Source organism: Sciurus vulgaris, assembly GCF_902686455.1.
Source record: "Sciurus vulgaris genome assembly, chromosome: 1".
Classification (NCBI taxonomy): domain Eukaryota; kingdom Metazoa; phylum Chordata; class Mammalia; order Rodentia; family Sciuridae; genus Sciurus; species Sciurus vulgaris.
In genome coordinates, this window is record NC_136461.1 from 79,823,456 (window position 1) to 79,847,011 (window position 23,556).

At 37.0% G+C, this 23,556-nt stretch overlaps 1 protein-coding gene across 6 annotated transcripts in view; it reads left to right on the forward strand.

Moving 5' to 3' along the window:
• Positions 1 to 1,527: 1,527 nt before the first annotated feature.
• The window catches only part of BTBD8 (BTB domain containing 8), a 101,244-nt gene continuing 79,215 nt past the window's right edge, over positions 1,528 to 23,556 (forward strand). The window contains exons 1-3 of one of the 6 annotated variants that reach the window (XM_079144034.1): positions 1,528 to 2,805; positions 9,003 to 9,200; positions 18,172 to 18,368. In XM_079144034.1, coding sequence (XP_079000160.1) covers positions 2,657 to 2,805; positions 9,003 to 9,200; positions 18,172 to 18,368 — 544 coding nt within the window. In that variant the 5' untranslated portion in view covers positions 1,528 to 2,656. The remainder of the gene's footprint in view (positions 2,806 to 9,002; positions 9,201 to 18,171; positions 18,369 to 23,556) is intronic. The other 5 variants (XM_079144036.1, XM_079144033.1, XM_079144035.1 and 2 more) reach the window with 5 other exon arrangements.

The following is a 23,556-nucleotide window of genomic DNA, read 5'->3' on the forward strand; positions in this document are numbered from 1 at the left end:
TAATAGCTAAGAAGAAACAAATGACAATTTAGCAAAATGGGACTATTTATTTGAATGGAAGACAATGTGGGGGAGAATGTAAACACTAAGGGACACTCTTCAAAACTGGTAAAATGAAATCATAAGTTAGCAATACATGTGGTGGCAAGATTTCACATTTTGTCTTTCCAACCATCACATGAAATACTCTTGTCCCCATTATAGGGAAACTGCAGCTTAATACACTAGAGTTCAATATATTTAGACTACTAGTTCAGCAGTTTAGGTCATGCAACTAATAAACGGTTTACACTAGATTCTATATTATGATTTGAATGTGTGTGCCCTTACACAGACACATACACAGGGAAGAGTCCAGGAACAGAAAAAAAAAAAAAATGATAAGATCTCTCCAGGGATAAGTGACTATAGGGATGAATTGATTAAAACAGAATTCATACTTTTAGGGCCTAAAGGAGTAGCTTAGTGGTAAATCACTTGGCTAGCATGCCCGGTTTGATCCCCACCCAACAAGGAAAAAAAGGTGGTGGGGGGAGAAGAATGCTTTAAGAAATCTCTTCCAGTAGAATGTGAAGCATCAATGACAGGACTTTTTTTTTTTTTTAAATCTGGGACTTCACACAAGCTAAGTGCTACCACTAAGCTATACCCCCCAGCTCCCTGTGCTTCTCTTTGTTCTTTTTTTTAAAGGGGCACTTATTTTCTAATCACTTTACATAATGAGTTGCCTAAGCTGCCTCAGGTAATTTCAAAGAATTAAATAACATGTCCCAAAAATCAAATCCTTCTGTCATTCATTCCCAACCAGAAAACCAGAGAATAGCCTAGATTTTACTTCATCAACTGATAAAGAGACATCAATAGAAATATTGGAAGAGTTTTGAAGGGCAAGAGCCTGGCACTAGACTGCTTGGTTTGTTTAATTTAAGGTGTACAACATGATGTTTTGATACAGTGAAATGATAAGTCAATTAATATTTTGTTTCACATAGTTAACTTGTGGGCTATGAGCACCTAAGATCTACACCTAATGGCTAATGTCTAGTATACAACATATTAATTACAGTCTTCATGTTATACTTTAGAAATGTCTAGATTTACTCATCTCGCATAACTGCAACTCTGTATCCTGAGTCACCTCTCTCCTACCCCACCCAACCACCATTCTACTATGTATTAGACTTTATCTGCCCATAATTAGGTTGTTTCCAAATCTTGAATAATTTGAATTATGCTGCAATGAACATGGGGAAGGCAGATATCTCTATGAGGCGCTGAGTTCATTTCTTTTGGGTATATATCCAGAAGAGGGATTTTTGGATCATATGGTAGTTCTATTTTAAAATTTTTGAGGAATAGCCATACTGTTTTCCATAATGTCTGCAGCAATTTACATTCCCACAAACAATGAATGCAAATTGACTAAATTCATCAAGCAAAAGATAAACATGACTTTGGTTTTAAAGCTGGTTGTGTGACCTTGATCAAGTTATCTATCCTCAGTTTCCTCAGCTGTAAATTGGGGCTCAGGGAAGTATCCATACAGATGGTTAACATGAGCCCTGAGTTAATATAAAATAAAGCAAGAAGAATGTGCTCATCATAAAATAAGCATTCAAATTAAAACGTCAGGTTTCTGAATATCTGAAAGGGGAATCTGGACAAATGGCTACCTCTGGGTCAATCTCATGTTACAAAGTCCATATATTTTCTAAGCAATTGTTATTCTCTACCGTGTGCAGAGGCTGTCAATAAAGCACAACTATTGAGCTTTCTTCTTTTGGAGGAAGTGATCAAATAGAAAGTACCGAAACTTTTAAATGATACTCCACGTAGTTTCTTCAAAATTCTATAACTCCTCCACCCAATTCTCTGCTCAATGAAAGCCTCTGTTCCTCCCAACTTACTTTTTTCCACCTTCCTGATCATAAAATTTAGGGCTTCACACGCAAAGTCGTGTAACAAAATTCGACTTTTCTCAGCTCAAATCCAAGAGCAGTTACACGAATCACTCCTTGGATCAGAAGACCCTGTAAATACCTTTCGTATTGGACTTAGGATAGTTTTGAGGCAGAGTTTACCAATTTCTTCCTCTACACCAATATTGCTTGCCAAAAGTATTTATTCTTCAGGGTTGAGAAGCCGGTAAGCGAGAGGGGGTGAGCCTCGCGGCTGGAAAGGTCTTAGGAACCAGTTTTTCGTGGGGAAAAAAGCGCACACAGGCCAGGAAGATACCGCTTTCCAAGGCTGGTCATACTGATTTGAATTCAATCCTAAATAACATGTTTATTAGAAGGAATGGTTGACACTGACCGGAAAGCAAAGACGAGGGACGGACAGGTGACCCCACTCGGTCCGGCGAGACCGCCGGGTCGCGAGCAGCAGGGCGGGGTGCGCGCAGGCAGAGGTAAACAGAGCGAGTGCGCCTGCGCACGCCCACCAGGGTCACGTGCCGCCGCCGCCCGGGGCCTGCGAAATCGCCCCGAGGGCGGCCCGACTGTAAGAGACCGCGGGCAAACACAAGAGGGGCGTCGACCTTTCTCCTGGGGGGCGGACTCGGGTCCCGCGGCGTGTTCTGTCGGAAACGCCTCCTTCTTCCTCCTGGGCGGGGCGACTGAGGCCCTGTACCGAGTCTGCCGCGGCGCCTCAGTGGGGTATGGCCCGTTGTGAGGAGGGCGACGCGGTCCCCCTGGTACTTCTGGGGTCTCCCGGAGTTTGCAGTAAAGGGTTGCAAAGGAAGGGGCTCTGTGAATGGCGCCGGCTGAAGGCGATGGTGTCGGAGCAGCTCAGCCAGGATATGCTCAGGTAGGAGGAGGCGGGAACTCTGGCTGCACCAGTTACTTCAGCGCCCACCTCCGCCCCCGAAGCGGTGGCTTTCTCCAGCTCTGCCTCCCCATCCCTTCCCACCTGGTTCCCCGCGCCTCAGGCAACTGCAGGATGTTCGCCAGTCTCTCCACAACTCCGACACCCAGATAACCAGTCTCGAGCATTTCAGACCACTTAACACTGCAAAGGGAAAACAAGATTACGGTTATTTCAGCACCCGTTTATGCTAAAATATTCTAACAGGGGCAGGCCCTATTGCTTTGAAGACAAATCGCTGAGATCGGGGTGAATCCCGGTCTGGAGACATACACTTTTTTTTCTTTTTTAATTAAAGTAGATGAAATTAGGCATATTTGTATTGAGGAAAGATAGAACAAATTACTAAAACCTTGGATTCCCCCCCCCCCTTTTTTTTTATGAGCTCTGAAGGTGCGCTCTTTAAACGGTTTACTAGGACTGCTTATATAGAAATACTTCCTGATTGCAACCTGCCTTCCCCTCTCCACCTAGAGCACTCTATGGTTCCTAGCAACTCCCTTCTCCCACCCGGACCCAAGCAAATGGAGGGTTGTCCTGAAGTTTAACCCTTTGTAGGCGTGTAAATATCTTAGTCTGTAAGGAACCCAGTTAAAGTTATCTCTCTCTCTCTCTTTCCTTAAATATTTTTTAGTCATAGATGGACATAATACCTTTTTTCCTATTTATTTACTTTTATGTGAGGCTGAGGATTGAACCCAGTGCCTCACAAGTGCTAGGCAAGCACTCTACCACTGAGTCATAACCCCAGCCCAAAACATCTCTCTTTACAAAGACAATTAACTTAGAAAAATTACTTACCTTATCTCTATTACCTTTAAAACATTATTCCTTGAACTTTCATGAGCATCAGAATCACCTGGAGGGCTCGTTAAAACACAGGTGTACTGGGTCCCAGCCCATAGTTCTGATTCATTTAGACTGGGACTGGGGCCCCAAGATTTTATATTTCTGACAAGGTCCCAGGTGATGCTCAGGCTGTTGGTCACAGCCAGACTTTGAGGACCAGAGTACACAGAATTACTAATAATAAGTAGCAGTTGTGCAGCATTCTTCATTTAAAAAGTGCTTTCTGTCAGAAATTCACCCACACTAAAGACTCCCTATAGCAAGAATTAGAATTTTATTTTTAAAATTTCCCTTTAATTTTGGCCTATCTACCAGGGATACTACTTTGGTGTCTACCAGTGGGGGACTGATATAAAAGAAGAAAAAATAAGAACGAAGCTGTTCTCTTTCTAGGGTGATGACTAGGATGAGATGCTCCCTCGTTTCAGTGACTTGATTTGTCTAGCTGTTTTGTGAGCTTTAAAGTGGCATGAATTTAAGAAAGCTGCACATCTAAATTATATATATAAAAGAAATGAGGTTAAAAGTATAGTTGATGGACAGTTTGTCTTCTTCCTAATAGCAATTGAGAATAAGAGTCTGAACTCTTAAGTTCCTATTATAAGCAAAGAAAAATATGTGTAACAGTATTTTTTTAACAACAGTGAAAAACTTGGTATGCTCACCCAACCATCTTACATGCTAAGCTAAATTAATCTTCCCCCAAGCATAGCAATATCACTGATTTATTCTACAAATATTAATGAAACCTGTAGCTCCAACCATGTATATAGTCCTGTACCAGGTCCTAAGGAATCGAAGATTAAGACATTGCTTTGGTGATTGTGCTTACACTTTAGTGAGGAGAGAGAATGACCAATTAAAAGTGGTGGTGGAGGTGTTGGGGAAGACTTTAAGGGTGACATTTGAGTGAGTTCTTGGGAATTAAGAATTGATGAAATAAAGATCAGGAAGGAAGAAATAGAGGGTGTTTAAACATGGGAAAATGTCTTTTACATAGGCAGAGATTTGAAAGAATTTGATTTATTTTGGGAAAGCAAGTTATATTAGATTCGAGGTTACCTGAGTCAATGAGATAATGTGGAAGAGTGAGGAAAAGCAGCAAGTAGTTTCAGCAGTTAAAAATATGGATCTGATGCAGAACAGGAAAGTTGCTTGGGTTATGACAATAATCATATAAGACCTTATCAATAAATGGACCATTATTTGGGAAGTCATCTGTAAGAAAAAGCTAACATGTATTACCATTCTACTACTTACTAGATACTGGGCTTATGTACAATGTTTTATTTACTTTTCTCATGAATCCTGTTATCATCTTCATTTAAAAGATTAGAGACACATTGTATAAGCTTAGATAAGAAGAGTCAGAATAAGAACCTTGGCAGTCTGGCTCCAGAGTCCTTAAAGTGACTTGCCCCAGGGTCACATGGCCAGAATATGAGTCATAACATAAACCCAGAGAGTCTGCCTTCTCTATAGTAGCTGTAGAAACTGATCTTCAGTAATTTTGTTTCATCATTTTTGCTTCTCTTTACCATTTCTTTTTCTTAATGTAGCATTGATTTGCTTTGGAATGCTCTTACATGCCATCAACTGGTTCCATCAGTTGCTTTATCTCTGCTGGCATTGTTTTACTTGACTACCACACTTGCTGAAGGCTACCTTTGGCTCAGTCCTTCATCTATTCAAATATGATTAGGGGATAAGGACTTGTGGTCCAAACCAGGACATATATAGTTAATGAGTTTGTCTCTTTATTTGCCAGAAGATGGTGAATATGGCAGAAAAAGTGACAACACAGAAAGGCAAATGGATACACTAAGACTTCATAACAGAGGCCTTCTTTCTCTCTTTTGTGGTACTGGGATTGAACCCAGGGGTACTCTATCACTGAACTACATCCCCAGCTCTTTTTATTTTTTATTTTGAGACAGAGTCTTGTTAAGTTGCCTAGGGTGACCTCAAACTTGTGAGGTCTCCTGCCTTAGCTTCTAGAGTCACTGGACAGAGGCTTTTTTCTTCCAGGGAAATGTTTGGAATGTATTCTAGAGGAAGTGGTGTTTTAAAAATAGGAATTAAAATATTTGTTTTGAATTTGAGAAAAGAAATTGGAAACTGACTAGTGAGATTTTAACAGTAGTCAAGAGATAAACAATTAATGGAGTTGGTGACTGAATACATGTTGGGGAACTAGGGAAGGGAAGACTGGAAGATGGCCCCAAATCTTAGGACATTTGAAAGGGAGGTATATAATGAATGCTCAGGAAGCTCTCTATTCAGAGACAATTGGAAATACATCTGGAGTTAAGCTAGAATTAGCAAATACATATTAAAGGTTGCTGGCATCACTAGAACCCAGTTACCCAAGCCAAGGGTTATTCCCTTCATTTAGCCTTCCAGATTCAGTTGCCAACTCCTGCCAATTTTATTACCTAAATATATTTTAATTCCAACCCCTCTTTCTTATCATTGAACTCTTCTGGCTCCAACCCTTCATGTCATCCTCCTGCTGTTTAATAGTTGTCTCATCTTCATTCTCATTTTCCTCTAACTCCTCCATTACACAACTAACAGGGGATTTGTTGGGGGGCAATAATGGGAATTTAGCCCAGTGTGCTCTACCACAGAGCTACATCTCCAGTGCTTTTTATTTTTTATTTTGAGATAGTGTCTTATTAAGTTGCTGAGATTTGGCCATAAATTTGCAATCCTTCTGCTTCAGCCTCCTGAGTTGCTGGAATTACAGGTGTGTGCCACCATGCCTGGCTAACAGGTGATATTTTGAAAAATAAACTTGCCCATGTTTCAAACTATTTGGTGACTCCCCTTCAACTGCAGAATATGGTTAAATCTTTGCCTTTCTTATTCATCCTTGTCCCTCAGCTTCATCTGCCACTTTTAACCTTCTTAGTACTCTATGCAGACCATGTTATAATTCCATGCTCACACTTACCTTTGTAAAGAATGTGGAGCCTAGGAACTCCCTCCCACTTTCCCTTGCTCCTCTATGAGGTCTTTTCTTATGTCTGTATTTGAAAAACAAAGTACTTTTTTGTGCTGTTGAATGTATCACACTCTTAATCATTTCAGGACCGATTTCCCTACTGTACTATAAATTCCTTGAGGGCAGGTATTATGATTTAGTCATCTATATGTTACTAGTGCTTAGTACATAGTACCTGCTTAATAAATGTTTAGTGATAAATGGGATTTTTAAAAATGCAGTCTAAAATTCTTTAGTTAGATAATTCTATGATTTGACTATTTGTCACTTTCAGAATTGGAGTTGAAATTTAACTGCCATTCTAGAAATATTGAGAGGTGGGACCTTTAAGTAGCAATAAAGGCCATGAGGGTACCATCCTCATAGGTGAGACTCATACCCTTATAAAAGAATTTTCCCTCCTCTTAACCTTTCCTGCCCTCTTGCCTTCCACCATGTATTAATGAGTAAGAGAAGCCCTTGTCAGGTGTTGGCAGCTTGATATTGGACTTACCATCCTCTAGAACTGTGATCTATTAAATGTCTGCTCATTATAAATTATCCCATCTTTGGTGTTCTGTTATAGTAGTATAAAGTCAACCAAGACAGGTTAATACAGTAGTTGGCCAAAAAAAAATAAGGTGTAAAGAAGCTGGGGCTTGACAACATTGAGCTTTTGCTCCAATTTGCCCGCCCTCTAGACTTTACTGTTAGTTAAGTCAGTAACCCCTCTTATGTTCAAGCCAATCTGAGTCAGATTTTGTTACTAATAGTTACAGGATATACTCACAATATATGTATGTGGTTTTATAAAATAAAAAGCACCGTATTTCCACAGTAATAATTTTTTACACACATAATGTTTTTCTTTCATTTAGCAAATACTCAGGAGCATCTGTTATGAACAGGAGATTCCCTAGTGATATTTGTTTGGCTACCACCTACAATACTTCCTCATTCACATGAAGAGGAGTCGGGGTAGGGGGAAAATGGATGGGAGAAAGGAACAAATTGAGTGTACAATTTGAGTTTGAGAGGACAACACACTTGTATAACTTAGAAAAAGAATATGATGAAAGTATTGATCAGATGCATGTCTGCTCATTGTTTTCAAGGTTTTGAAAGCTTTTGTGCTCTGAAACGTTTGTTAAGGGTAAAATGGGATCATTTAACATCAGATATTGAACTCTTGCTGTATACTGAAGACACACAGTTTTTGCCCTTGAGGAGTTCATTGTCTAGTAGGGAGAAACACTGATAAAAATAATGATGCAATGAAAGAAGTGCTGTAATAGAGGTATGTACTGAATGTAATGGGATTAGAGGAAGAAGCCATTTGCTTGGTCTTTGGGGAGTATGAGTGTCATTGGCAACTTTCCAAGATTTCACAGTAATGGCCATCTTTACCCATTACTTGTACATCCTATAGTGTACTGGTGCGATTGCCAATTATATCTTGCAATACGGAAGTCTTCTGAGAATACATACCATGACAATGATATTGCTATAGTGATGTCAAGTATTGTTTCATATGAGTGTAAAAATATATAGTTACTGCAAAGAGACAAAATATTATGAAAGTTTCAGTTTTTTATTTCTGTTCTTCCATTACTTTCTGTATGCATGAAATCAATGTGCTTTACCATAACTATGTCTATATACTAGTAAAGGGATTTGAATGGGTTTACTCCTTGAGTTCATCATTTTAATACTAGATTAGATTATGATTAATTCTACTTGGGTAGATGGAAAAGGACCTAAATGTCACATTCTTGACATCCAAGCCTGCGTATCAGACTTGGCAATTAACAGTCAGAACAAAGTGTACCAGTTTCTAACCTGAATTGTCTATTGTTAGATTTGGTTTGTTGGTGTTATTGACCATTGACTCTTTTTGCTTCAATTTTAGTAAGATTTTTTAAAAGTTTATTCTTTTTAATAGTCAGCAACTATGTTAACTTTGTGTTCTGTGTTTCAAAAAAAATCTAAAGAAGGGTCACTATAAAGGAAAATCAACATAAGTAGAAAATAAATTTTATTATTAGAAGGAATTAATAAAATATATTTTGAAAAGTAGTCTTTTTTTAGTGAAATTACCTTTGTTTTCACTATAAATTTTTTTAAAATTAGATTCTAAGCCAATATTAAGTAATGTTCTTTGAAATGAAGTCAGAACAAACCCATTTTTACTATTAACATTTTGTTGCCTGTACATTTAAAAATTATTATTTTAAACCTGTTTCATAAAAAATTTATATTTCTTAGCATCACTAACTAAACTGTGATTCCATTTTATTCCTTATAGGCTTTTAAGGGAAGAAATCCATACAGATGTTACTTTCTCTACAGATTATACTTTGTTCAAAGCACACAAAGCTGTCCTTTTAGGGAGGGTTCCTGACTTCTATTTCCATACTGTTGGACAGACATCAGACAGTATAACAAATCACGAGCCTGTTCCTGTGGAGAATGTTGAAGCTTTAGAATTTAGAACATTTTTACAGTAAGTGCTCTTTTTTCCTATTACATTTAATTCTAATAAATAATTGAGTATTTTTAAAGCATGTGTAGAGTGTATATGTTTTCATTTCATTCACTTTCATATCTTAATAACCTGATCAGGAAAATCCATTAATTTAAATTATAAATTACCTTAGTAATTAGTATTAGTAGAGTCTGTTAATATCATAGACTTAGTATTAGTAGAAGCTAAGTACAAACTTTAGACTGATCCTGACCTACAGGTGTTGCCCAGTGGTAGAGTGTATGCTTAGCATTCATGAAGCCCTAGGTTCAATCTCTAGAACACACACACCGAAGAGACTGATCCTAGGAGAGGAGAAAGAAATGGTATGCTCTCAGGTAATTTGAATGAATTATTTTATGCTAGGGCGACGCTATTGACATTTTGGCTTAGATACTTTTTTGTTGTAGGGGCAGGGCTGTGAAATTTATATTAGTTGTGACAACTGAAATGTCTTTAGACATTCCCAAATGTCCTCTGGGAGTTGGAGGTGTGTGGCTATTGAGAACCATTGCCCCATACTGATTTCTTATAAATTATTGGTATTTAAAACTTTAAATAAATTGTTTATAAAATATATTTAGATTATAACTGACTTTATTCTCATGGCTTATGTTTTAGTCCATTTGAACTGCTGAAAGAAAGTATCTTAGTTAGATCTGGTAATTTATAAACCACAGAAATTTATCACTATAGTTCTGTATTCTGGGAAGTTCTAGATAAAGGTGTCAACAGATGTTGTGTTTGATGAAGGCTGGTTTCATGTAGATGGCACCTTCTATGTCCCTTCACATGCCAGTTGTTATGGACAAACTCCCTCAGGTCTCTCTTTGAAGGGCACTAATACTATTCATAGGTTGGAGCCCTCATGACCTAATGACCTTTCAAATGTCCCACCTTTTAATACTACCACATTGAATTAAGTTTCAACATAGAATTTGGGGGAACATAAGCATTAAGACCATAGTAGCTTGTATGTGGTCAAAATTTTTTGAAAATAGATCATCAGTTGAACTTTATAGTATTGGGGGAATTCATGTGTTTGATGAACTTAGAAAATTGTCATCAGCTAAATAATGAGAGAAACTAATTTAACTTAATCCCCATTCTGTACTTCATTTCTTTTTATCAGTGAATAATATTTAGTTATATATCACATTTTATTTATCCATTCATCAGTTGATGACCATTCAAGGTTTTTCTATTTTTGGACTATTATGAATAATGCTGCTGTGACCCTTTATGTATAAATTTTTGTGTGAATCTATGTTTTCATTGCTTGTGGATAAATACCTAGGAGTGAAATTGTTACGTCATATGGTAAGTCTATGTTTAATCTATTGAGGAACTACCAGACTTTTCTAAAATAGCTATACCATTTTACATTCCCACTGTCAGTAGATGAGAGTTACAGTTTCTCCATATTCTCAGCAATACCTTCTGTCTTTTATTATGGCTATCCTAGTAAATATGAACTGGTATCACATGTGGTCTCCATTTGTGTTTCCCTGATGTTGAGCATATTTCATGCGCATATTTGCCATTTTAATATCTTCTTTTAGGAACTGTTCATGTTCTTTGCCATTTTTTAATTGGGTTATTTGTCATCATTTTACTGAATTTTAAGAATTCCTTATATATTCTGGAGTACTAGACTCTTACCAGATATATGATTTGCAAACATTTTCTTTTTTTTTGTAGGTTGACTTTTCACTTTCTTGATGGTCCCATTTGTGACGTGAGAGTTTACTTTTTTTTTTTTTTTCTGTTTTTGGTACTATGCATTGAATTCAGGTACATTTTACCACTAAGCCTCATTTCTCATTTTTTTTTTTTTTTATTATTTTGAGACAGGGTCTTGTTAAGTTGCTGAGACTGACCTTGAATTTGTAATCCTCCTGCCAGCCTTTGGAGTAGCTGGGATTACAGGACTTGCCACTATGCCTACTACAAAGATTTATTTATAGTTTTTTCTAAGGATTTTATGCTTTTGTGTTTTTGGCTCTTACATGATCTAAGATCCATTTTGAGTTAATTTTTGTGTGTGATGTAAGGGTTTCCAACTTTATTCTTTTATATGTGGATATCCAATCATTTCAGCACCATTTTTTGAAGTAACTTCTTTTCCCACTGGAGCATTTGGACACCCTTGTTGAAAACCAGTTACCCATTCCTCTGAACTGAATTCTCTTCCTCCAGACTTTTATGTTGAAGCCCGAATGTATGATGGTAGTTGAAGGTGAGGCCTTTGGGAGGTAATTAAGTTTAGGTGATTTCATGAAGGTAGGGTCCTCAAAAGAATTAGTGCCTTTATAAGAAGAGAGATCAGAGAGCCTGTGCTGTCCTACTATTACCACCCTGTGAAGACACAGTGAAATAGCAGTGTTTTGAATCCAGAAAGAGGGCCTGCCCCAGAACCCAACCATGCTGGCACTCAGATTAGACTTCTGGCCACCAAAATTATGTGAAATAAATTTCTATTATTTAAGCCACCTACTTTATGGTATTTTGTTATGACAACTTGAGCTGACTGATACACTCATAAATATAGGGTTAATTTCATTTCTATTCCATTGGTCTGTATGTCTGTATTATGCCAGTATCAATGGTCAGTTTTTGCTTTTATGAGAAATCAAAGTTGGATTTTTTGGGTTTTTATATCCTGCATCATATTTTCTGATATGCCTTTTGCCTATAATCAAAATCACATTGACTTTAGAAAATTGTCTTTGGATCAAGAAATTTTAACTATATTTGTGTGATTTGGCCAGTTATTCTTTATTTTATGTTCTGCCTATTTCTAGAGTCATCTGTTTTTCTTTCTTTATTTGAGTTATGTGAAGCTGCTATAAGCAAAATGGAAAATTGCCTTGACTTTCCCTGTTTCTTAGTACAGCATAATATACTATAATTTAAACAGCTATTTTTAGTGCCATTTAGAGAATTATTATTTTTCAGTATAGATCACAGGCCTTTTATTGATAGTTCCAAATATCAATTTTAAAATGTATACCTTTTTTTCCGTAGTAGATGGTACAATGGAGTTCTTATAAAAACAGGCTTTGTAGTCAAGCCAGGCTTACCATTTTTAAGTGTGTAAACTTGTATTAATCATTTACCATTACTTTTCTCATCTAAAAAAATGGCCGTAATAACAATAATTCCTACCTCATAGAGTTATTGTGAGATTTAAATGAAATGGTTGTAAAGCACTTAACACAGTAGCCTGACATATAGTAAGCACTGAACAATTTTTTTTCTTTTTTGGTGGTACTGGGAACTGAATACAGGGGCACTTTACCACTGAGCTATATCTCCAGCACTATTTTTTTTTTTTTTTTTTTTTTGAGAATAGGATCTTGCTAATTTGCCCAGGCTGGCCTTGAACTTGCTTCCACCTCCTAAGTTGCTAGGATTACAGGTATATGCCACCCTACCTTGCACACTGTACAAATTTTAATAAATGTTTATATTACTAGCACTATGAAATTATACATTTCCATAGCTATTAAGTGCATGTTTAAAAGAGGATCCTGAGCCAGGAGCAGTGGTGCATTCCTGTAATCCCAACTACTTAGCACTCTGAGGCAGGAGGATCCTAAGTTCAAAGTCAGCCTCAGCAATTTAGCATGATCCTGTCTCACAATAAAAATAAAGGTCTAGGGGGCTGGGGATGTAGCTCAGTTGGTAGAGTACTTGCCTCACAAGCACAAGACCCTTGGTTCAATCCCCACAAAAGACTAAAAGATAAAAGATAAATAAAGGGTTGGGGATATAGTTCAGAGGTAGAATACCCCTGGGTTAAATCTTTACAAAAATCAAATCAATCAATCAGTGAAGATCCTGGAGAGAGTTTAAATTTTTATATGTTAGGGAAAGAGATATTAAATCAGTGTTATCCTTTATTACACTAAAAGTGATTGCGGGTACTGGAATTGTAGCTTAGTGGTAGAGTGCTTGCCTAGCATGTGTGAGGCACTGGATTTGATTCTCAGCACCACATATAAATAAATAAATTAAGTAAAGGTCCATTGACAACTAAAAAGCAAATTAAAAAAAGTGGTGGGGGTTGGGGCTCAGTGGTAGAGCACTTGCCTCACATATATGAGGCACTGGGTCCTCAGCACCACATAAAAATAAATATATTAAAAAACAGATTTTGTCTCCATTTACAACTGAAAAAAAATTTAAAGTGTTGGGGGAAAAGGTTAAATTAGAGTTAGTACAGGAGAGTGAAGTCAGCCTTGAACTTGGTAGCAAAATAGGTATCTGCCTCCTTCTGGTTATGCATTATCTTGTTTGATTTCTTTCTTCTTTTTTTTTTTTTTTTTTAAACTGGTAAGAAGGATTTATTTGGGACTCACTGTTTTAGAGGTTCAGTCTATAGTTGGTGTTTGAGCCAGCTTTTTCATTGCTGTGACCAAAGATCTGACAAGCAGTTAGAGGAGGAAAAGGTTATTTGGGACTCATGGCTTCAGAGCTTCAGTTTGCCGACTCCATAACTCTGGGCCCAGGGTGAGGCAGAACATCATGGTGGAAGGGCATGGAGGAGGAAAGCAGCTCAGGACATAGCACCAGAAAGGAGAGGGGTGGAGGAAGAGAAGAAGAAGGAGGAGAAGGAGGAAGAGGAGAAAAAGAAGATGAAGAAGAGGAAGAAGAGCTTGTTTGATTTCTTTCAGCCTCAGTCTTCTCATTTAAAACAAGAAAGTTGGAGTAGCTGGCTTTGTACTTCAGCATTTCACAATGCTGGATTTTAAGCAGTTAATTCTATTCTATTTTATATAAGGCTAGTCATGTATGTCTGTAGTTATGTAAGCTCTTTGAGAGTAAATTGTCTCATTGATGTGTGCATCCAAATGATATCTAGTATCTTGTACTTAGGAAGTACTTGTGATGTACTCTGTGTTAGCGGATTCCATTGAAATTTGGCTATATTAAAGTAATGCATAAGGAGAGTATTTTAATGGAAAACATTAAATTTCTTTTAGTAAAAACTGATAAAATAGATTTTTGAATTTTTGCTATATGAAATTCAGTCCTTTGTAAGTTTCTTCAGTTCACATCCTTTCTCTTGAATCAATAAAGATGTTGAAATATTCTTTTATGTTGCTACTTATTCTACCATAAGTCCTTTCATGTGTACTTGAATTAAAGTATGAAATATAGTTTTTGAAAAGTTGTTATATATGCAGTGACTTCAGATATGGCTCAAGTGTCAGTGGAAAATAGTGCTTACTTTATGACCTCATGATTAGAATTCAAGTAAAGATCATAAAACTCTTCAATTTCCCCAGAAGACTTACCATTGTTATTGTGAGTGTCTGTATGTAAGAGAGGGAAAGATGAGGGAGGACTTTGAATTTTCAGTTTAACATTAATAACTGGGAGATGTTGTAATAAAGTATCAGATAAATACATAAAACAGCACAGAACAACCTTCTTATGTGGTTCCTATTTTCTCTGTTACATTCCTTTTATTATTCAGGCTGGAAATGGATGGGATATATGTCTTTCTTGTATTAACTATAATTTCTGTATTTTTTTTCTTTTGGTGCTGGGAATTGAACCAATCGTATTGTGCCTGTTAAGCATGCACTCTGCCACTGAGTTACATCTCCACCCGTGTATTTTATTTTATTTTTTGTTTGTTTGTTTATTTTTGAGACAGGTCCTCAGTATGTTGCTCAGACTGGCCACAAACTCCTGGGCTCAAATGATCCTCCCAACTCTGTTTCCAGCCATGTATTTTTGATGCCTTGGTATTTGGAGTCTTATAAACTAACTGGGAAGAGAATTCCCTTCCCAGAGTTAGCTCATTCCTAGAGATAATAAATGACTTGCCTATGAATATATCTTTTATATGCAAATAAACTAATCATGAGTCCATATACCCACCCATACACCTTCCTCCATCTAGTTCTTATGCTCCAGGAGACAATATTCATCTACCCTAATCATCCCAGGGTCAGTACCAGACACCTTATAGCCAGGAGCTTAACAATATTATTAAATAATTTAATCCAAATACTGTTCAGTTGCTCACCTCACCTTGCTCATTCCTTCCCACAAAAACCACAATAATGGCTTTGTCCTGAGCTGGGGATGTGGTTCAGATGTAGATCACTTGCCTAGCATGCATGAGGGCCTGAGTTTGATAGCCAGTACTGGGGGAAAAACAAAAGCCCTTGTCCATGTTTTTTACTGTTCCTTCTGCCCCGTACCAAATCTGTTACTTCCCCACATGGCCCTGCATAGCACGGTACACCCCCCTCATTTTGGGAATTGTAAATGACAGATTATCTTTTCAATAGCAATAATTTCCTGATCTGTCTGCCTCACTATATCTGAACAAATCCAAAATCCCTGGTACAGTTTAAACCACTTATCAATGTCATTACTGCCTTCAGACCATTTTCCCTGCTTTTTCCTAAGCCCCATGTCTTTGAATCTCATTTTACTAGTCTATATACCATTAGATCATCATCCATAGACCTCCAGGTCAGTACTCCTCTTTCCTCAAAGTTTTTGGGTACTGACTTTTGTCAGTTTCTGTAGTTACACAATTTTTGGTAATTCCAGTTGCTGTATAGATGATGTTTCCACTAATTTTGCCTCTCAGTCCTTTTAATTGCTATCTTACAGTTATCTTGTTTTCCACCTTACCTCATTTCCCACAACAACTAAGTATTAGTGTGTGAGGACCAGCTCCAAGGTGTCATGAGACCAAAGAGAGAGGCAAACAGATTTAGAAGCACACAGAGTGCAGTTTATTGAGGAACTTAGCTATAGAAGCGTGGTCAAGGGCAATAGCAAGACCAGTTGGAACCCTGCAGTTTGAGTCAGAAAGAGAAGTTAGGTTAGAACAAAAGTGACTTCATTCTAGCTGGAATGTACCTGATTTATCTTAAGATAATATCAAAGAATTAGGCACATCTTTGGAACCAGGGTCCACTCAAATAGTTTTGTCTATTTGTAGTTGCTGGGAAAATATACAGGAAAAACTGACTAGGGTTATTCTGGGGCAGTCAAGATGATTATGACTCAGGATAGCTACAGTCATGTCAAACTGAATTCATATACCTCAACTATGCACTACCAGGCAAATTGTAACTCATGTTATTACCAATAACTGACTCCATAATCTCTGTTCTAAGCATCTCACTCTAATTTTTACCTCCTACCTTTCTAGCCTACTTCCTTTAGGACTCCAGCTATAATAATTTATTATTTTAGTGCATTTTTCTGTTGCTCTTACAGAATACCTGAGACTGGGAAATCTTTAAAGAAAAGAGGTTTATTTGGCTTATAGTTTTGAAAATCCAAGAGCGTGGTGCTGGCATCTGCTTGACCTCTAGTGAGAGCCTTGTGGTGGGAAGTGGAAGAGAAACGACTGCAGGCAAGGAGAGGCACATGTATGAGACAGACCAAAGGGAGTGCCAGGCTTGCTTTGTAATAACCCACATATAAGAATCCAGTCTCTGAGGAAAGACATAATCTGTTGATGAGGCTAGTGCCTCTATAACCTAGTTACCTCCAAAGGCAGTGTTACCTCCAACACTGCCATATTGGGAATCAAATTTCAGCATGAGTTTTGGTGGGGGCAAACCATATCCAGACCATTCCAGCGGATCTGCCACATTAATCTTGCCACATTTTTAGTCTCTGATTCTCTTTTCGGGGTGGAGGGCGGTTACTGGGGATTGAACTCAGGGGAACTCAACCTCTGAACCTCATCCCCAGCCCTATTTTATATTTTATTTAGAGGTAGGTTGTCACTGAGTTGCTTAGCACCTTGCTTTTGTTGAAGCTGGCTTTGAACTCACAATCTTTGTGCCTCAGCCTCCTGAGACACAGGGATTATAGGCATGCAACAATGTGCCAGCAAATTACTGTATCTTAATCATGTCTGATTCTGATTCTCTTATGTCCTCATTTCTTTTCTATCTTAGCTTAAATTCCCTTTGGTTATCATTGTATCACTCCTTTTACATGCAGCCTGAACACCTTGTCCCCTTGGAATTTGTTTTATTTACATGTCAAAACTGCAAATCTTAATCCAACTTTTTGACTACTCCACTCCTGCTTTCACACGGTCGAATGTGGCTGGAAAAAAACACACACAACCATGTTAGCTAATCTTACTTTAAATTTATAGCTGTAAACCTCAATTGATGACTGCTAATTACTGTGTGGTGTTTGTCTTTTATTCTGTTGATATGGTGTACAACATTGATTTTCTGTGCTTGACCACTATCAACTTCCTGAGATAAATCCCAGTTTATAAGTTGCTGGATACAGTTTGCTATTTTTTTTTGAGGGTTTTTTTTCATTCTTAGCAATAAGTAATATAGGTATGTTTTTGTTTTGTTTTGTTTTTTCCCTTCTAATGTCTTTGCCTCTTTTCAAGTAATACTGGCCTCAGACAATGAGTTGGAAAGTGTTCTTTCCGTGTTTTTTTGGAAAATTTTGTGGAGGATTGGTTGGTGTTAATTCTTTAAACATTTGGGAGAATTCACTAATGAAACTAGATGGCCCTGGTTTTTTCTTTGTGAAAGTTTTGATTACAACTTCATTCTCCTTATTTTTAAAAGGTCTACGCCAATATCCTGTTTCTTTTTGAGTCAGATTTAGTAATTTTTATCTCTCTGGGAATTGTTCATTTCATCCAAGTTACCTAATTTTTTGCATTGTATGTTACATTTAACACTAAGAAAATCTTATAGACTATTTTTCAAACTTTTTATAGTTTTAGATTGACTTTTCCAGTTAGTCCAGACTAAATGGGGTTTTAAATTATGTTTAATACATGTGTATAATTATTTTATGCATATTTTATATGTATAACACACATATACATATGCAATATATGAAAGCAGCATTTGGGAAACTAGCTTTTTACTTTTAAGGCTCACCCTTTTTTTAACTAATTTTTAAAAATTTTGTCTTTTAGGATTGTATATTCATCAAACAGAGACATAAAAAACTATGAAGAGGAAATTTGTAGGAAAATGATAGCAGAAAGTGGGATACTACAAAAGAAACTTGACTTCAGTTTTCAAAAGTGTAAAAATTCATCTGATTGTTCTCTTCAGAAGCATGAAATTTCAGAGGATATCAGTAATAGAGATGACAGTTTAATTTCCAATGGTGAGGTATTTTTGGTGGATTTTTATAACATTGTACAGCCATGAAAATAATTGTAATCTGATATAGAGAAAATCATACTTCAAAAACTGCTCTATTGATATATTTTTAAAAATAAGCATGGAAAAGGGAATATATTAGTGTGACTAACTCTGAGTTTCCCCGAGTAATTAGAAATAGGGTTATTATGAATAAATCCATATATAATAACTTTTATATAACTTTTCCTCTTAACTACTGAAGCCTCTATATGTCATTGTCCTTATTTTGTTCTATACTAATAAAGAAGTTTTAACAGACTATAGAGTCAGTTCTATTATAGCACAATATATACTTTCTTTTAAAAAAAATCACGGAACACAAAAATTGCTGTTACACAAAAACTTTTTAAAAAGATAGTAACCTAAAAAATATGGTAGCTTAGTTTTACACACATTAAATGGTTAAGAAATACATAAATATTATAATACGTATGACAATTTACCTTAAAAAAGACCTTAAGATTGCTTGTGGAAGCATCAGCTTGTGAGTTATTGTGAATTGGTAGAAAGAGGATATTAATTAGATGTATAAATATACTGACAAGAAACTTGGGGTCTCTGGAACAGAGAATAGACCACACAGAGTATTTTAGTGCCAGTTCTCAGACGTTAAGTTCCATGAGACAATGAAGTGAGTTCCTGATGTTATCCTGCTTGTAGAGTGGAATTGCACCACAGGAAAGGAATACCAAAATTAGGAAACACTAAGCTTTCCAGGTTGCTGGCCTATCTGCCAGTCATACTCTACAGAGAAATGGAGAGGAAAAGGGAGATACCAATCTTGGCTTTGGAAGTAAACAAATCTTCTTTAGGGGAGAGTGGGGAAGGTACCCTGGAATGTAAGGAAATGGCTTCCTGGAGAGGCAGGTCTCCAAGACCTTTTTTTTCTTTTTTTTTCTTTTCTTTTTTTTAACATTTTTAGTTGTAGATGGACACAATACCTTTATTTTATTTATTTATCTTTATGTGGTGCTGAGGATAGAACCCAGTGCCTCCCACATGTTAGGCAAGTGCTCTACCACCAAACCACAACCCCAGTGCTCCAAGTCCTTGAACTGTATGTTACCTCTAGGTTCTAAGGAATATTGCTGCTTGATCATCTTTAGCCAAGTTTACCAGGGCTTTTCTCAGAAAAGTCAGACTGTGCAGACACAAATATTGATATAAAATTGTCTCCCAACAGTTATCTGAAATCAAATGGAAAAATTTAACACTAGGTATGAATGGGTATGGCTCATAACATATGCAGCGAACTGAGGTATCTGGTAGATTTTTAGGTGTATGCATATATGCTTTGTATATTATTACATGGCTTGATTCATCTGGGTACCATCTTCTGCATTGACAATTGAAGTGTTTTTTATATATGAAATTGCACCTAAGGACACTCAAAATTTAGTTATATTAAAATTGACCCCGTAAAATATCAGTCGTGTAAAGATGTTATAGCAGAATTTACTATATATGAAAATACCTGTTAACTAAAGGGTCTTATTACTGATGTTTTGTGTAGCAGCAGCAACCACCACCACTAAACTGGTTTAACTAATTTAATCTTGGTTAGATTCCTTTTGCATTACATTCATCATATCTATGAATAAATGACTAGAGAGTCTAGGCTTTGAAGTATCTAGTTGATCTCATTTGGTCTCATATAAACCTAAGTAAGTGGTTGCAGACTCATTTTATCAATAAAGACCCTTATACCCACAAAACATAAATGATTTCCCAAGGCCATACAGAGCAATTGATAAGCTGCTATTTGGTACACATTTTTCATGCTTCTAGTGTAGAACTCTACCAGTGGCTCCATAGCAGCCCTTTAAGATGGCAAAATGAGTAAGTGTAAGTGAAAAGAGCTTATTTACCCCTCAAACCCTATTCTTTGACTGTTTTCTCTATCAATCCAAAGAAAAACCCCATGCTCACCCATAATCTCCCAGTTGTCAATTTAAGACACTTTTGGTCCACATCTTCTTAGTCCCCTTGAATTCTTTCATATCAGTGCTGCTCTCCTTAAAACATTTCCTGTCTTTTATGAAATTATGCTCTCAAGATTTTCCTTCTTGACCATGCCTCATTCTTCACTAATGTCATCTTTCCACTCCTTAAATAAATAGTATTCTCCAGTTTTTTCTTGAGCTTTATATCTAACTACTCACTACACATAGCTATTTTTAAAATACCTTAAATATTCCAAATTTATTATATAATGACTTAATCACCTCTTGCTCCTTTTTTTGATTAATTAATTTATTATTTTCAGTGGTTGAAATTGAACCCAGGGACTCTTCACCACTGAGTTACATTCCCAGGCCTTTTTAGTTTTTTATATTGTGACAGGGTTTACTAAGTTGCTGAGGCTGCCCTTGAATTTGTGATCCCCCTGCCTTCATCTCCTGAGTAGCTGAACTAAGGCTTATGCCACTATGCCCCACCTTTTCTGTCTCCTTTTCTTTTCCTTTTTCCTGTCCTTCCTTCCTTCCTTTCATTACAGTGATGGGGATTGAACCCAGGGGTCTCACATACTAAACTTCATCCCCATCCTCTTATTTAAATTTTATTTGAGACAGGGTCTTACTAAGTTCCTTGAGGGTGTCCTTGAACTTGTGATCATCTAGCCTCAGCCTCCTGGGTAGTTGGGATTAAAGGTATGTGCCACCAGACCTGGCTTCCTTTTCTTAAATGCTTTATTCTTGTGAATTGTATCATCATTTTAATACTGTTACTTTCACATTAGTTTCATTCAATTTATGGCTATGTCATTGATTTATCTCCTAAATATTCTTAAATACTTCTTTTGCTTTATCTTCCTGCCATTTTTTTATTTTGAGATTTTGGCATTTTTCTTGAGTATTTGCAACTCCAGGCAGTCTGCAGGTCCCTAGTTGCACTCTCCATTTGTGTTGTAAAGAACCAATTACAGGTCTAGTTGCATGGCATTCCCTTTGTTAAAATTATTCAGTATCTCTCATAACCTTAATTTAAATCTCAAATCCCTTTCCATGGTGTCAGGGGATTTTGTAAATTGGTTCCTGCCTCAACCTTTACTGTCACCTCTCTTCACCACCCCTTCATACCCCTTGAGCTTTAGTCTTACTGAATTACTTGATATGTCCCCCAAACTGTGTTTTGCCACATCTGTGTCTTTGTACTTGCTATTTGTTCCTGCAATGGCATTCTAGTCATTTGTTAATTATCTATTCAGTGCTAAATTTAAGGCTATGAGAGTGAACAAAGTAGTATTTCTGTCCTGCAGTCTAGTTGGAGATATAATCAGGTGGGTCATGTATTAAGAAAACACAAATAGGGCTTTCAAAGAAAGCTTCATGGAGGGGGTAAGTTCTTGGTTGAATCCCAAAGAAAAAACAAGTTACCCAGGCAAAAACAGTATTCCAGGAAAAGTAAACAAATTCTGAGGGTATCATGACATTTCCTTCCTCTATAGTTTCAATAATTTGCTAGAACATCTTACAGAACTCAGGATAACACTCTACTTGTGTTTACCAGTTTATTATAAAGGATACGATTCAGGAATAGTCATAGGGAAGACATGTGTAGGGGAAGGTATTTTGGACCAGTGCAGAAAACTTTCACACCCTTTCCAGATGTACTACTTTCTTAGTATATCAGTGTGTTTAGTAACCTAGAAGATCCCTGAATCTATTGTTGAAGAGTTTTTATAATAGGGGCCCAGTCCTAAATCACTTTATTAGCATAACTCAGGTGTGGTCAAAAGCATCTCACGAATGACAAAAAACAGTGCTATCACTCAGAAAATTCCAAGGGTTTTAGGAGTTATGTGCTATGAACCAGGGACAAAGACCAAATATTATAAAATGATATATATTTTATTATAACACACTGACATATTCTAGTTCAATAGGGTATTTGAGTACATTAATGAGCATTGAGATACTTTATATAGTGTAATCTTATCAAACTAATTTGGTTTTGTTTTGAAGTTTCTGTATTTTCCCTTGGTATCAAGGGAAAATTCTTCATTCTCCCATTAAGTGCTTCAAGTTTTCTGTAGGAATTATAGAAGGAGTTGGATTTCCCTTTTCCTGATGCCTAATTATGGTTCGAGTTGTATATTTTTCCTTCAGAAGTTTATTTATGTAATATTTAATATATTAATTCAAATATTTATTAATGTTCTATGTATCATATACAGTCCCAGGTCTGAGGGATACCTCAGGACTAAGATGGATTTCCAGCCCTTTTGGGACCCTACATTGTGGTTAGAGAAGGTAGGATACGGATACGGGGAGGGTAGATGATAAACATGGTAAAGAAATTAGAAGGTTGACATATTTTAGGAAAAAAATAATAGGACAAGGAAAGGGGGTCAGGATGGGCAGTGATAGAATTGTAATTTTAGACAGGATGGTCAAGTTCAGCCTCTAAATTGATGGATAAACAAAGATTTGAAATGGGGGGGTTAGCCATTTGGATATCATGAGAAGAGTGTTCAAGGCAGAAGAAATGTCAGTGCAAAACATCCTGAGATGAGGATGTACCTTCCATATTGGAGAAATGAAAAAGAATTCAGTGTGGAAGTGAGCAGTGTAGTAGGCAAGGAAGTCAGAGAGAGAATGTTACCAGAATCCTAGGCCAGAGGCTCAACTCTGGTAATCCCATCAAATTGGGTTCAGTCACTTGCCCCAAAAACAAAGTGGTAAAAGTAATGACAAAATGCAGAAAAGAAACTTTAATCTGTATAGCTACACTGGGAAGATAAAAGGGACCAGTATTTCCAACCTTGTCTGAGTTCCCAAGTTATATAGATAAGTGGGGGACCAGAGGTATGTGTGGTCAAGAAGTCTTGTCAAACAGTGGTCTGGTTGATCATTACCTCAGGATTGGTCAGGTGGGACTTTATCAGAGATAGGAAAATTGTTGCCTGGGGGATAGTTTTGACTCATCCTGAAATTTTTTATATCAGACTTCTTGTTTCTGGAGTCCATTGTAACTGACTGAGAGCAAAAGAGACAGATGCAAAATGGAGGCAGAGATACCAAATTTTTTACACTTGCAGGCCCGAGTGAAAAATCAGTGTTTTCAGCAAAAGTAGGCTCTAAGTCCTTGTTACAGTAACAGGAAGCTAGATGTCATGGGGGCCTTATAAGACATTGTTAAAGACTGGT